General features: G+C 33.4%; 1 protein-coding gene across 4 annotated transcripts in view; it reads left to right on the forward strand.

The window, feature by feature from the left end:
- Window positions 1–8433, forward strand: part of LOC140063602 (serine/threonine-protein kinase Nek10-like) — a 98840-nt gene extending 90407 nt beyond the window's left edge. For 3 of the 4 annotated variants that reach the window (XM_072110013.1, XM_072110016.1, XM_072110015.1), the window contains exons 31-33: window positions 2875–3012; window positions 5325–5660; window positions 6670–8433. In XM_072110013.1, the coding sequence (XP_071966114.1) occupies window positions 2875–3012; window positions 5325–5660; window positions 6670–6878 (683 nt within the window). In that variant the 3' untranslated portion in view covers window positions 6879–8433. Of the gene's footprint in view, window positions 1–2874; window positions 3013–5324; window positions 5661–5957; window positions 6542–6669 lie in introns of those variants that run through there. The other variant, XM_072110014.1, reaches the window with a different exon arrangement.
- The last annotated feature ends 7290 nt before the right edge of the window (window positions 8434–15723 follow it).

A 15723-nucleotide genomic window follows, 5' to 3' on the forward strand; every position in this document is an offset into this window, starting at 1 on the left:
TGTCCTAGAGGGTAGTTGTTCTAGAGGGTAGTTGTTCTAGAGGGTAGTTGTTCTAGAGGGTAGTTGTCCTAGAGGTTAGTTGTTCTAGAGGGTAGTTGTCCTAGAGGGTAGTTGTCCTAGAGGGTAGTTGTTCTAGAGGGTAGTTGTTCTAGAGGGTAGTTGTTCTAGAGGGTGATTGTTCTAGAGGGTAGTTGTTCTAGAGGGTAGTTGTTCTAGAGGGTAGTTGTTCTAGAGGGTAGTTGTTCTAGAGGGTAGTTGTCCTAGAGGGTAGTTGTCCTAGAGGGTAGTTGTCCTAGAGGGTAGTTGTCCTAGAGGGTAGTTGTTCTAGAGGGTAGTTGTCCTAGAGGGTAGTTGTCCTAGAGGTTAGTTGTCCTAGAGGTTAGTTGTCCTAGAGGGTAGTTGTTCTAGAGGGTAGTTGTTCTAGAGGGTGATTGTTCTAGAGGGTGATTGTTCTAGGGGTAGTTGTTCTAGAGGGTAGTTGTCCTAGAGGGTAGTTGTTCTAGGGGTAGTTGTCCTAGAGGGTAGTTGTCCTAGAGGGCGATTGTTCTAGGGGGTAGTTGTTCTAGAGGGTAGTTGTTCTAGAGGGTAGTTGTCCTAGAGGGTAGTTGTTCTAGGGGTAGTTGTTCTAGAGGTTAGTTGTTCTAGAGGTTAGTTGTTCTAGAGGGTAGTTGTCCTAGAGGGTAGTTGTTCTAGGGGTAGTTGTTCTAGAGGGTAGTTGTCCTAGAGGGTAGTTGTTCTAGGGGTAGTTGTCCTAGAGGGTAGTTGTTCTAGAGGGTAGTTGTTCTAGAGGGTAGTTGTTCTAGGGGTAGTTGTTCTAGAGGGTAGTTGTCCTAGAGGGTGATTGTTCTAGGGGTAGTTGTTCTAGAGGTTAGTTGTTCTAGAGGTTAGTTGTTCTAGAGGTTAGTTGTCCTAGGGAGTAGTTTCCTAGGGTGATAGATGTCCAGGGGGTAGTTGTCCGGGTGGTAATTGTCCAGGGGGTAGTTGTCCTAGAGCCGTCACAACATCAATGAATACAAGTTTTACATTCGTTGGAGTGGAGCTGTAGCTTGGTGGTTAACGTGCTTGCCTTCCAATCCCAAGGTCCCGGGTTCAATCCTGACCTGGTCCCGGGTTCAATCCTGACCTAGTGCAGGGTTGTAACTCATGACTCTTTCAACTCCACTCCCTAAGCCTCAAATGAGACTTAGTTTATAAGCACGATAAATTATTAAATAGTTTATCCATCCTGTAATTGGCGAGTTACTCGCTGTTGGATGAGTATGAATAAAAAAAAAAAAAAAAAAAAAAAAGCTTTAAACAAATGGGGTTACTTTTCAGCCTGCGGTACTATAATAAAATCAACATAGGCATGTTATTACACAAATTTGTAGTGAATTGCCCATTGGATAGTGTACGATTTTTAAAACTTGACGTGCACGTGTGTTGTTATTTCGCATTTCAATTTCATGAAAATTAAAATTTATCACAAAAAGTATGAAGAAACCAGTAACAAAAACTGTCTTTCTACATTAGTTATGTGCGTTGCACAAAACATTGTATGCTCAAAATGATTTTCAATTTATAAACACCTGTGCACGCATAATTTCTTGATGAACATTTTTACATATAGAAAGTTCACTCTTATTAAGTTTTAATAAACAAGAAATATTTCTTACAAAAAACGCTGCTCACTTATTGAAAAATATTTTTTATTTCAAATGTTTTTGAATGTGTCATTTTATTGTCACATAATAGTTATTTTACCTGAAAAAAATGTAATTTAAAGCAACAAATACTTAAATTGTCTGTCAGACAATGGTTTTTGGGTTTCTTTTCTTTTTTTATATGTGAATAAATATTATTTTTTTGTTACACTTTACAGAAGTGAATACTCAATTTCTGTCACTTTAGTTAATTTTATTGCTAAGGTCAAATCTGGGGGTCACTTCATCACCCTAGATATTTCAATTGTGAAGTATCCTATTACAAACACAAACTTTAATCGGACTGTTTCGATAATAATTCAATGAATATCTGACAGTGAATATACCAGAAATGCTTAGGGATTTGTAATTTTAGCATGACATGTCCTAATAGACTCTTTCCCAGACGTTTTTTGGGTCTACTGTAGCAGCTGGAATCAATAAATCATAGTGGAGTTTCCATTTTCACAAAACTGTCTGTCCTTAGAACTATAACTGCTGCTTGCTTTAGCTTCTGATTGAGTAGTCCTAATGGGACGTAGCGGGCTAGAGCAGCAGCGTGAAAATGCCTTTTGGCTTTTAAATTATGATCAATCATAGAATTTAATAAAATCCCTTGTAAATCACCCGCAACTCTGATCATTGAAAAATAGGAGGTTGTTACGACCAATTTTGGCCTAGCCCAAAATACCACAAGTAGGTTTGAAACAGAACGACATACACTAACTATGCAGTTGAAGCACAGGCTTGTTTTTATTCTCGTCATATGTTACAATAAACAAGAACATTCACAACAAAACAAATTATACCAATACTTGAATGGGAGGTACCCGTTCACAATTTGATCTTCATGTGTCTCATTATCGTTTCCCATCGCTACAGATGCTCAATCCACGTGAATACAGTTCGCTATCATTTATTCTTAGTTCATTCAACTCCAGATATAAGGCATGACTCTTATCAGTTTCCCTTATCCTTGTTGCACATCCAGCAAATAAATAATCCTGCATCAAACATGTCACCTTTTGCAACCCCTGCTGCAAAGCTGTCTGTAACCGATATATAAATATGCTTCACCCTCTGTCTTATGTGTTAATGCAGATAACCCAAACTCGTTGTGGTGATGATTTCAATTCTATTTATTTATTTATATTATTATTATTATATACTGTTTTCAAATGTCAATTTGCAGCTGTAAATAAAGTATTGAGTAACCAGTTGTCCCCAGTGGAAGGTGGTTTTAGTGGAGAACGAACTATTCAACGCTCAATCAGTGGGTCATATGTTGAAACTAAACGGCGACAGAATAGTTCAACAAGAAACAGACCACGTAAGTTCATTATCACAACCTTATCGTAAATATCTTCCAATGCAACCCCTGAATAATGGGTTGTATATAATATTATAACACACCTGAGTATATTACTATCTTCCATTAAACCTTCCGTCATACAATTTTGTTATACGCAAAGTGCAATTTCTATCTATCAACACTTGATGTGTAAGCCTGTCGTGGTTGGTGTAGCTGACTTTAGAGGATTTTCAGTTTCAGCGGCTAGAAACAATTCAAATAAAGTATAGTTTGGGAATTTTTCTTGCATAGCTGGAAGCGACAAATTATTTAAAATGGACCTGAAATGGATTTTCAATTTGCGCGTATCCATATATTTCTGTTTGTGTGTACTGTATTTTGTGTATCGTCGTCCGTAATTTATACTTCTAAATATATATTATAATAATAATATATAATATAGCAGAATTAGAGAATAATACTGTATTATTCAAATAATAAATGTGTACAAATGCCATTATTTGTACCATTAAACACATAAAACATTCATTATTTGTTTTATATAAAATCTAAATATATTCCTGTCATTTAATCAGATTGATTGAATCACAATATAAAAGATAGGCCTACAATTGATTCACATTGAACTTTTTTAACATACTTTACATTGCAAAACAATTATAACGTTTGGTTTTTAAAAATAATATATTAAATGTTATATTATTTTGGATTTTATAATCACACCTACTGCAGTGTTAATAATGTCAACAAACTCCCAAACAATCCTAGGCCTAGCTAGGCTAATAAAGCGCCTAGGCCTAGCTAGGCCTAGAAAGGCAGTGTTACCATTGCAAAACTTCGCCAGGAAATTGAAACTGTTCTAGGCTAATGTGTTTTCCAACGATTCCACGTCTTGTAGAGTTGTCCCCATTAATTTTTCAAAATCATACAAACGATCTAAAGCTAATTTAAATGCTTTTTTGGACTAAATTAGTATGTATATCTTTCCAAAAATTGTGTCAATGTTTGTTATTAGGGACTTTACGAAACACGGGAATCCACAGGACGGTTCTCATGAATATTTTATGCATGCGCTTTAACAAAGTGGGCTGAGCTTAGCGTGAAATTCCATCACCTTAACTTTTTGAGGACGATAAAGTTGCCATTTTCCCATTTATGGAGAACGACTAGGCCTAGAAATATTTAAACTTCTAATTTAATCGTTTAATGCAATACATTCTGCGCAGCATTTGAATGCAAGGCTCCTAGCTAGAGCCAAGCAATTCAGAAGGGCCCCACGCCGCGAGACAGGAGAGGGAAAGAGATACTGTCGGTCGTCTTCGTAACTAATAAAACGGATATGTTGACTGTGCATGCGGTGTATGTATATGTTTTATGTACCACAAAAGTGAAAAGGGTTCAGGTTTTTGGCTAGATTCAGTTAAAATTATGCTAGATTTTTTCAAAAATATGCAAAAAAAATGCTAGATCGTGGTAAATATGCTTCAGAATTGGATTTTTCAGATAATATGCTAGATTTTCTAAAATTATGCCTAGCATAAATGCTAGATGGGTCAAAATTATGCTTGATAGCATAATTATGCTAGATTTGGCCACTTGGGTTATTGTTAGCAAAAAAGGCGACGCTGTTGTATTTTACGTTCAGAATCACAGTAATGTTTGTAAATTTTTTGTTTGTTCAATAGTGCATACTATTGCATGCCATGTGTCCCACAATCGTCTAATCAAATGTCAGGATTTTTTTAGGTGTTATAAAAGATGATAATTTGTTTGTCATGAATTGGGCAGTTTGAAAACGAATTTGATTCATATTTTACTGTGATATCGCTTTGCATTTGGCTGCGCATGAAACGGAGCCTTGCATGGGTGGTGGATCGTCGGCCGGATCAATTCCGCCGGAGCCTATGCCTTGTAAAGGTTACTTCTAAATTGAGGTTTTAGAGCAAAAGTACATCTAATTCGCGGCCTCCAACACACTCGTGTATGTGACTTTGTGAATAAAGATGCTCCCAATGGCCGTTGAAATAGAATATTTTAATGGCAGGAGTATTTTTTGATAATTTACCAAGGTATCTTAGAATTTCGTTTTTTCTCAAAATACTGTACATTTTGTTTTTATTTGTGTCGGCTTGTTTTAATTTTATACATTTAAATAACATGTGTGAATTTCTTAAAAATCTAAATCCATTTCAGGTCCATTTTAATGCTTTTTGATACAATACTTTGATACTCACCGATTTCTATAAAGCTGTTGACCCACAACCATCCAATCAAATGACAAAAATCTATTTAGCAATAACATACTTTATACCTCAATTTAATTTCAACAGCATCAGCGGCAGCCACCTTATCTATCTCTCCTCGTAAAGTTCGCCAGATCAAAGACCCAATATTGGAAATGCTTCACATGATTCATAAAATTATTTTCATATGTCAACTGCCTCCAACACTCACTTACAACCCAAGGCGCCGTGTTATCGAGTGTTTCAAGAGAGCACTATTTTCCCCACAAAGTAGCTCAGTCAATCTTAAGAATGAACTCAAGAAAGTGATAACGGGGAGTAAAGACTTGGTGGATTTGAACTTTGGATTAGGCGAGGCATCATATCTATTTAATCAGGCTAGTCATGAACAGGCCTCTTTGCAGGTAACTGGCGAAAAACCAGGTAAATTATTTTGCACAATTTTGCTTCTAATATTCTGTAAAATGTTCGATACAAGTAATTGATGCTTCCATGTCCTTACAATGGATGAATTCAATTGTCCATTTTGTCAATAATTTTGTCTTCGAAAGATTTAATTTTATTTGAAGTTACATTGTCAAAGCGCTAAGTTCACAATTTTTGAGTGATAGATTACTCTCGAGCACAATATTGGTGTAATCTGGTTACCATTGACCAGTCACTTTTCAAAAGATGCCTTTTGTCATTGTCATACAAATGGATGACTGCTATTATAAATAGGTTTTGGTAGGAATGATAGTGGTCAATGCAGTGTTCCTGTGGAAGAACTTTGGGAGGTGCTTATACAAATAGAGAAAACAAATTTCTTGCAAGGGACTACAAATTTAAAGAGTGTATATTTTATTAAGTTGAGTTATGTTTTATCATCATCACCCTACAGTGTTCATACATCACTATTAACAGGGCTGAAAGACATAAATATAATATAATACACAGGCAAAAATCTACATTAGCAAAAATACAAAATTTAGATATTAGTGATATTTGACAATTTCTTTTGATGGAAACATACAAACGAATAAAAAAAATATCAACAGAACCATCAACTTTACACAGTGAGTAACGTTTATATGGCAGACGATTAACAAAACCATTTTTAGTAATATTTACCCTCCCCCTTGATATAGAAAATTAAGCTGGAACAGAAATTTGAATACCATGACAAATTTAGTTCAAATCATTTACACCTATCTGCTAAATTAATGAGAATGACTTATAATAAATAATAAAACCGAGTAAAATCGACAAAACTTATGAACACGTTGTAATGTCGCATACAGTAATACTGTAGTTATTGAGTTTGACCAAAAATTAGATTTAACTATTTAAAAAAGCCTAATTATATTCAATGGGTTTTCGGTTGGTTTTTGTTGTTTTATGTTAGCAAAATCATTGTTCAAGTTTTAATGACATTTAATTTTTGATTTTTCAGCATACAGTACAACGGATCTTCATGACCCAGAAATTGGTATAACATATGAACAACTTTACACATTTATAGAAAGTGTTTTAAAGGAATGTGGTTATTACAACATGTCACCAAATGCTAGAAATCGAACTATACCTCTTGCTCCTATAACAGGTTCGGCACCGAGGTTCTTAAAACAAGCTTCACTTGAAGCATCAGTGTTGGAAATGTAAGCCTATATAGATTGTTTTCAGTGATGTCATATTTTTCCCACAGTACTTAGTAAGCTGCCATCTTGGTGGAAAACATTTGGCTTTGCGAAAGCCTTTTGTGTTTTGTGTTTATAGCTGTCGTCTATATAATATAACTCGCTTTCTCTCTAAACATTTTAAAAAGTAATCGCTCACCGTAAATGCTAGGCCAAGGTTATAATGTCCCGCCGGCTTTGACACCCTTATTCTCTCTGGTCACGCGTCATATACCTTTTTATATTTCAATCTGTTTTCATCCCACCAAAATGGCGTATGTGATGCCATGTGCAAAACAATCTATTGTGGCAAAGAGTGCTTAATTCTGCTTGCTTATTTATAGGGTGTACCTACTGTATAAACTAATCTAAATGTATGAATAACACAGTTGACAAATTCAATGATTTAAATTTTTATATGAAATAACCGAGTGTTTTAACCTCAGTATTTAATCTTAGTGTCAGGATTTTTAAAAATGTTACTGGATTACATGGTTGGTTGGTTGGTTGGTTGGTTGGTGGAGTATTATACTGTTGGCTGTACATATAGATATGTGTACCAAAAGAATTGGATTTATCCTTTTTTTATCCTATTGTAGCATATCGACAACTGCTGTTATTTAGAGTAATAGAAATGTTTGTGAATCAGAAAAGAACAACCAATTATTACAACTTGAACCATTGAAAACATAATACCAAAGCAACTGTAGTTACCTACAAAGTACAGTATAAAGCTAGAAAATGTTCATACAGTCATATTTTTTATTGTGGAAATCTAAATAAATGAGGTTGATCCTTAAAAGTTGCCAGAAGCCAGTCTGCCTGAAAATTGTGAAAGCTTCTTGATGCTGCAACTTAGACTAGGACATGTTTTGCAGATATCTTAATATAGATTTAAAGGCCGGTTTATGATAATGAACGATGATAAATAGATAGATCGAACTAAAACTATAGAATTTATACTGTAGTCAATGAAAAAATTTAATAAACTGATGTCATGGCCAGTAATGAATAATAAAATCGCTATGCTACAACGATTTTGTTCTTACTGTTGATGAGGGATATTAAACTGACAAATTTTGACATTAAAACACTTTTTCATCTCAGTGTAATATAAACTTATTCCAAATAAGCTAAAAGGATAATTTTTCCCGTCTCCAAAATTGTATTACATATTTAATGTGCACAGTTCCTTGAAAGCTATATGCAAATATAAAACACCTTGAAAAATACATTATACCCTCATACATCGTTAAATCAGTATTTAGAAAAAGAACCAGTCTTTTGCATTGTTATACAGTTATTAAGTTGGGTTCAGATTGATAATCACTTAGTTTTTTATTACAAAATTGCAACATAACATAATGCTGTGTGTCTTTAATATGCTGTATTTAGTTATAGTAGTAGAGGTGGCTTGTTTGCCTTTATTTGTATGACCAATGCTATTTTGGATAAGTAAAATATTTAATTTTGTGCCTTAATATTTTTGGTATGTATATTTAAACTGCATGTTCATGGGATATAACTTACACTGTATCAGCATTCCATTATTTATTTTTTATCTCTGGTATTTTTCCCAAATAGTTTTATTATCCTGTGAATTGTTTTTTAAATCTGTATAAATAAAATGTGATAAACAGTACTAAATATTATACTAGGGTTCATTATCATATGAAATTAGTATGTACCACTACTATCCATCCAAAATTAAGTGCCAATGAACATTTTAATTATGTGATTAACATAATTGTTACATGCATCTTGTATTCATTATGATTCGGTTATGTACTGTAAGTGTAAATCTTAAACCTGTGTGTAAATAGTATGTATCTGGTCAGATGTTTTGCCCTACTCTGACGCCAAGCTTTTTCCACAGTATGTATACAATTATCCTTTTGCTATGCAAGATTTTTTACTGATTTGCGTTTGAAAATCAAGCTGTAGTGCGTGCCATCTATAACTACTTCGCATCCAGAGTTGGAGCACTGCTTTTTTTTAATGGCCGAATTTCCAGGCCTAACCATTCGTCAGTGATTTAAAATGGATAAAATAAAATTTTATTTTAGAACAGTTAGGTTAGGAACGAATGTTTTAAATTTATTAAATGAAAATTGGCTGCTCTAATTATTTTATTGGAGCCGAGTTCATCCAACTCATAAACATTATTTGCATAATGTATATAGGACTAAGAAACATGCCTAAATTAAATGTATGATCTTACATCACTATACGGTACTATAGCGTAAAGTACCATACATTTAATGAATATGTATAATCTAACAATAGTATGATATTGTACTATAAATTGTAATTTGTGTTATATAACTTTGTAGTTATTATACAGTACAAATATAATACACAGTATTCTTATAGATAGGTTTAAGCTAAAATATATTATATATATATAAACTACTTTAAATGAAATTATTTTTTAAAAGAGAGTTATATTTAAGATTAAAAGTTGTATTTGCATCTCCAGATAAAGTATTAAATTATTAGACTTGAATAAAATTGATGCAAATACTGTATGTATTAGTCAGTGAAGCCGACAACACCTTGAATTCAACCGGCAAGTGGTAGAGCCACTACTTCATATTTAGAATTTAGTATTTGTGGTGTTTATTGGTTTTGTCTTTATGTACTTAAGTCAGCTATACAAATTCTAGGAAACAGTTAAAATTATGGTCCGTCAAAATATTATTTTTAATACTATTATTTACCTTTGAGTTCCGTCCAATGATTTTCTAGTTGTGGATATATGTTCATTTTAATTGATATACTTGAAACACTAAGGTCATAATTAATTTCATTTCATTTTTTTTAGTATTTACTTAAAATTTTATTTGGTGCATATATTTTTAGTTATCTACATAATATATTAAATGCTTTTATTCTCAATGTACTTAGTATAAAGTACAAATTTTGTCAGCGTAGGGCAAACATCTTACCAATTTGATCTCTTTTGCGTGTGCTTACAATTGAGCATGATTGCTGTTTCTCTATATCACGCCAAGGATGTTAGCCCTGCCTACACAATCAAACTAATTTGTGATGTGCACAAATATGGTAGTGATATGATGTCCTCATGTCCATATTGAGCACATCACATATTTTTTGTTACATAAAGTTTTGATAGTCTATACAAAGCTTTAAAGCGTGTAATGGTTAGGACATCTGCATATCAAGCAGAATGTTCGAATCTTGGTTGGGGAAGCTTTTTCTCATTCTCACAGATTTCCTCTTTATTGTTTCAGATTAATTAATATAACTGTACAAGTATTTGTACTGAGGAAGGTTTGTTTTGATTTATCTTTTTGCATCTTAATTGAGAGTAATTTGCCTTTAATTTATAGATAATGTTCCTCATACCAAATTTGAACAATACCATGAAAGACACATAAGCAATAAGTTCTCAATTGTATGTATGCGTAACAGATATCAAATTGACACGAATTCTAAACCGCCCATACATATAAATGTTTATAGGCCCAAAAGAAATCCTTAAATACACCTTGAGTTGTCAAAATACTGTCATTGATGAAAGATTCAACTTTGCAGTTCAATATTTAATATACAGTATAATTTTCATGAATGTATTTAATTTTAATATTTAAGTTTTCAAATGTATATGAGTCACCAAAACAGCTTTGCAGCAGGCAGTGATTCTAATCCGTCCAATTTATTTATAGAAGAACATATTAATTATATAACAGCTTAATTTGCAGTGATTTTATTACTAATCCGTCCAATATACTGTGCTGTGTTTTACCATAATAAAGAATATTTCATTACATGGTGTTTAGTAATCAATTCTGTTTGTTTCTCGATGCAATTTGTGTACACTGAGAGTACCTGCCAATGGATGGTTCTCAAATATTATAATGTAACTGAAAAAGTGATAGAATGTAACCATGTAGTCAAATCAAATTAATAGCAGCCAAAAAATGACTACTTTTATTGCTTTTTAATTACCCATTCAGAGTTATATGTACCAACAAAAATGTATTCATTTTAATTTATTCCAGACCCACCAGTGTACAAGATTGCCATAAAAATAATCTATACAATTTGATTTACATTAAAACTGTACATTAAACAAAAACAAACTGATTTAGGCATAGGCCTATATATTATTTAAAATGACATTAAATGCTGAAATACTACAAATAAAAAATTTGATGTTAGAAAACATTTGAACTAGATCATTGTAATACCTACACATGAGAATACTTAATTTTAAAGAAATGATTTATACAACATTTGCACACAGGAACACAAACATAATTTATAAACACAATTAGTCAAATTTTAAAATTAGACATTTAAAAATAAAGAAAATTTCATTTAGTGTGTATAGTAGCCTAGTTCTTGGCAGAAATTAAATTTTGTACTTATGAATCCGTTTATTTGGGATATATTAAAATTATATAAATAGGTAAAAGTAGTAGCCTACACAATTTTCAGTATACATTTAAGCCTAGCCTATATAATTTAGAATTACATTTATTTTTTGTAAATAATGTCGCTAATAATAATACTAATAGGCCTTAGGCCTATATGTGTATGCATGGGGTACTGTGTACAGTTTGGCGTTTCATATATTCTCAGCAACTTGGTCAGGCAATATATAAATATATTGAAGTCCTGTAAATAAAAACAAAGAAATTAGAAAAAAAACAAAGATAATTAAGAATGCAATACTACATAGGCAGAGCTAGGTAGCGGAAAGCTAAATCAAAACGATAAAGTAAAACAGCCAGAAAAGTTAGCAGAGCTTTCGGGCAAGTGAGTGTACTTGGACAAAGCAGACTAGCGCTGCCTGAGTGAACTAGATTAAAAGAAATAAGAACAAAAGAGGCACGGGCTGGTGAAGAGTGGAGAGAGTAATGGTAGAAAACAAAGAAGATAGCTTGGTAGATATAAACTATTTTTGAATAGAACTTTAAAAAAATAAATTCAAATATTCTTTATTCATCATCAATCATGAAAATATACAACAATATATGAGAACATAAAATAAAGATGAAAAGGAAACACATAAAAACTCAAAAGAGCTTGATTAATTGTGTCCCCCTACGTCCCTAACTAGCCTAAAAACTAAAACATAAATAATAAAAAGAGCTAAATCCTGCAACAAGTATTATTTTAAAATTATTTGTAAAATGATAATAAATGTTCTTTAAACAATGATTTAAATATATATATTGATTTGGTACTTTGTAGTTCTTCTATCTAGGCATTAGTTCATCCATTGTTGAATGAAGCCCTCCTCATAACATCTCCATTTCTGTCTAATTCTTGCTGTCCTAGTCCATGCAGCCGTTCCAATGTATGTTGTTAAATCATCTCTCCACCTTCTTTTTTGTCTTCCTCTTTTCCTCTTTCCTACCCTTGGTTGCCATTCTGTTAATCTGTATGTCCATCTATTATCTTGAAATCTCGCCACATGCCCAGCCCATCTCCATTTTGATTGTCTTACTTTCTCCATTATATCTGTAACACCTGTCTTTTTTCCTATGATTTACCCTATCTCGAAGCGATAAGTTCATCATCTTCCTTTCCATTGCTCTTTGAGTAGTTGTAAGTTTCTGTTCAAGTTTCTTTGTTATTGCCCATGTCTCTGAACCATATGTCATACTTGATAGCACACATTGGTTAAATAATTTCTTTCTCAGTGACATTGGTATACTTTTGTCAGTCAACATGTGTTTGTGTCTGCCAAAATTCATCCATCCTGCTTTTATTCTTAACAGAACTTCTTCCTTCATGGTGTCTTCCATTTTCAGTGTTTGTCCTAGATATTTATTTTCTTCCACTTTTTCTAGTTTCCGGCCCTCTATTTCAATGTCTTCCTGTGTGTCAAAGTTAGTCATGTATTTTGTTTTGTCTTTGTGCATAGTTAGTCCGATTGATTTACTCTCCTTATTCAGACTTGAGAGTTGGTTTTTCATATCTGCAACTGATGTTGAAATCAATGCCACGTCATCCGCAAAAGGGAGGTCTGTAAGCATTTCTCCATCAATAGTTATACTGTAATATAATGTTGCGTTGTTGAGGTACTAATGAAGGACTCGGACTCGCTTGACTGTCGTAACACATATATTGTTTATTCAGTATAATACTTCAGTACAATATACAACTATAAGTATAGATAAGGAACGCGGAGGATCAATGATGCTGTCGGTGAGGTGTGAAGTGTGTTAGTCTGCTTCTGGAGAAGTGGCTGTAAGGTGTGTGCTCCGTGAGGTGGCTGTGAGGTGTGTCTGGGCCCTTCTGAAACTTGGGAGTATATTGGCTCAGTTCATTTGCATAATGTCATTACATCATCTGTGAGGGTAACGATTGGTCCTAAGTTGATCCAGGGGTGTTTAAGTGGGAGTGATTAACGGTATAATAAGGTATTTCTGTGATGGATGACACTGTCAAATCTGTACTTAAATAGTGTCGATCACTCCTGGTTTAACGATGGGAAAGTCACAAAATTAAGCTAAGTGTTTTCTTTAGGGATTCTATTATAAACTAAATGGTCATTAAAACATCTGGACAAACTCTCCTTTGGACTTTCTGGGTCAAGTTTGTGAACCTATTTAAATTCCGATACAGAGGTCGATTTCTTAAATATAACAGTATATCGTTATATTACATCCCTCTGTTTCCCTTTTTTTTTTCTAATCTATTTAACATATAAAAATGGTTATAATAGTGGCATGCAAAATTTAAAGTTATATAAGAGAAAAAAACATTATTATACATATAAGCAAAAATTGAGTTAGCCAAAACCATTGACTCTGAAGTGTAACCTTATCACTTTCACTCTCTCTCTTCTCTCTCTTTAAAAAATTAAAATAAAAAATGAATTTGGTATAAAATTTGCGTAAATCAAACATAAATCAGTTAAAAATAAAAAATACAAAACTTAAAAATCCATTCTTCTTTGTCTTCATCCAATGGTAATAATTTGATAAAATGTCTGCTTGTCTCGATCTCATTCAAATATAATTTCAGCTTGTCTTTTGAGTCAAAGTAAATTTCTGGTTTTCTCCTTTCAAACAAATATGGTTATTTTTGTCTTCGTCTTCGTCTTCGTGTCTTGTTAAGTGTTTATTTCTTGTTTTCTCACTCTGTTCCTTATGAATTTCGGGTCTTCCACCATGTAATATAATGTTGCGTTGTTGAGGTACTAATGAAGGACTCTGACTCGCTTGACTGTCGTAACACATATATTGTTTATTCAGTATAATACTTCAGTACAATATACAACTATAAGTATAGATAAGGAACGCGGAGGATCAATGATGCTGTCGGTGAGGTGTGAAGTGTGTTAGTCTGCTTCTGGAGAAGTGGCTGTAAGGTGTGTGCTCCGTGAGGTGGCTGTGAGGTGTGTCTGGGCCCTTCTGAAACTTGGGAGTATATTGGCTCAGTTCATTTGCATAATGTCATTACATCATCTGTGAGGGTAACGATTGGTCCTAAGTTGATCCAGGGGTGTTTAAGTGGGAGTGATTAACGGTATAATAAGGTATTTCTGTGATGGATGACACTGTCAAATCTGTACTTAAATAGTGTCGATCACTCCTGGTTTAACGATGGGAAAGTCACAAAATTAAGCTAAGTGTTTTCTTTAGGGATTCTATTATAAACTAAATGGTCATTAAAACATCTGGACAAACTCTCCTTTGGACTTTCTGGGTCAAGTTTGTGAACCTATTTAAATTCCGATACAGAGGTCGATTTCTTAAATATAACAGTATATCGTTATATTACAATACCTCCATTGTCCACAATTTAGGTCCCACACATAGTAAAACTAGTAGAAGTACGATTACGTTTTCTGAGTCTCATTTTGTCTTTAGATCTTGTATTATAATTATGGTAAGAACCATTTTTAATAAAGAGCGATGAAAAACGCACGTCCTGATTAGTAGTAACATTATACATGAAAAGCCCAATTTGGTACCTATTGATATCCGCAATTTTAAGAAGTTTAAATTTATAGAAACATTCAGTCATTGAATAATTAAACTTTGACCATGTTATAGCTCGTAATGCCCTTTTCTGGAGTTTAAATAACTCATCTAGATAACTTGGAAATGTACTACACCATATTATGTTGCAATAATTTAATACTGGTTCAATGAGTGATTTGTATATTGTCCAGGGAGCATAGGTTGGTAAAAAATGTCTTACTTTATATAGTATGCCTACATATCAAGATATTTTCCTTAAATGGTGGTTAATATTGAGACTTAAATTTAGGTAGTCAATGAAATAATTTTTTTTAAATAAGAGTTTTGTCGCTCCATTTGACATCTATTTTAGTCTATTGCAATAACTCTGAAATTTGCAATCGAGTGACCAGCTGAATTAAAATGTTCGGCTACAGGTTGATCAAGCTTTAATGTTTTGATAGCTGATCTGTGTTGTCATTCTCATACGGTGCGTGTTTTTTGTTTCTCCAACGTACCACAAATATTACAGTATAATATGAGATAAATGACGTTTTTGGTTAGACAATTAATTGATTGTCTTATCCGAAAAATGCGACCAGTTTGGTTACGCTTAAATTTTTCAGTAGAGTCAACCAATCAACAAGTTTTGCAGGATTTGCCGCAAAGGTGACTGCACAAATTTTGGCTGTCAAGAGAGCTACAGTAATTCAACGTGTGCTGGTAGCGGTGAGGTCGACCTCTCGCCCATGGAATGCAAATCAGATGACGTGTACGCAATTCCACCACCCGGCTTACTCAATCCACACAGTAAGAACAGCCAAAATATCAGTAAGAAATACAAAAATTTCAAAACCTTCACATACAACATAATGTATAAATCAA

The sequence above is a fragment of the Antedon mediterranea genome, chromosome 1 (assembly GCF_964355755.1).
Source record: "Antedon mediterranea chromosome 1, ecAntMedi1.1, whole genome shotgun sequence".
Classification (NCBI taxonomy): domain Eukaryota; kingdom Metazoa; phylum Echinodermata; class Crinoidea; order Comatulida; family Antedonidae; genus Antedon; species Antedon mediterranea.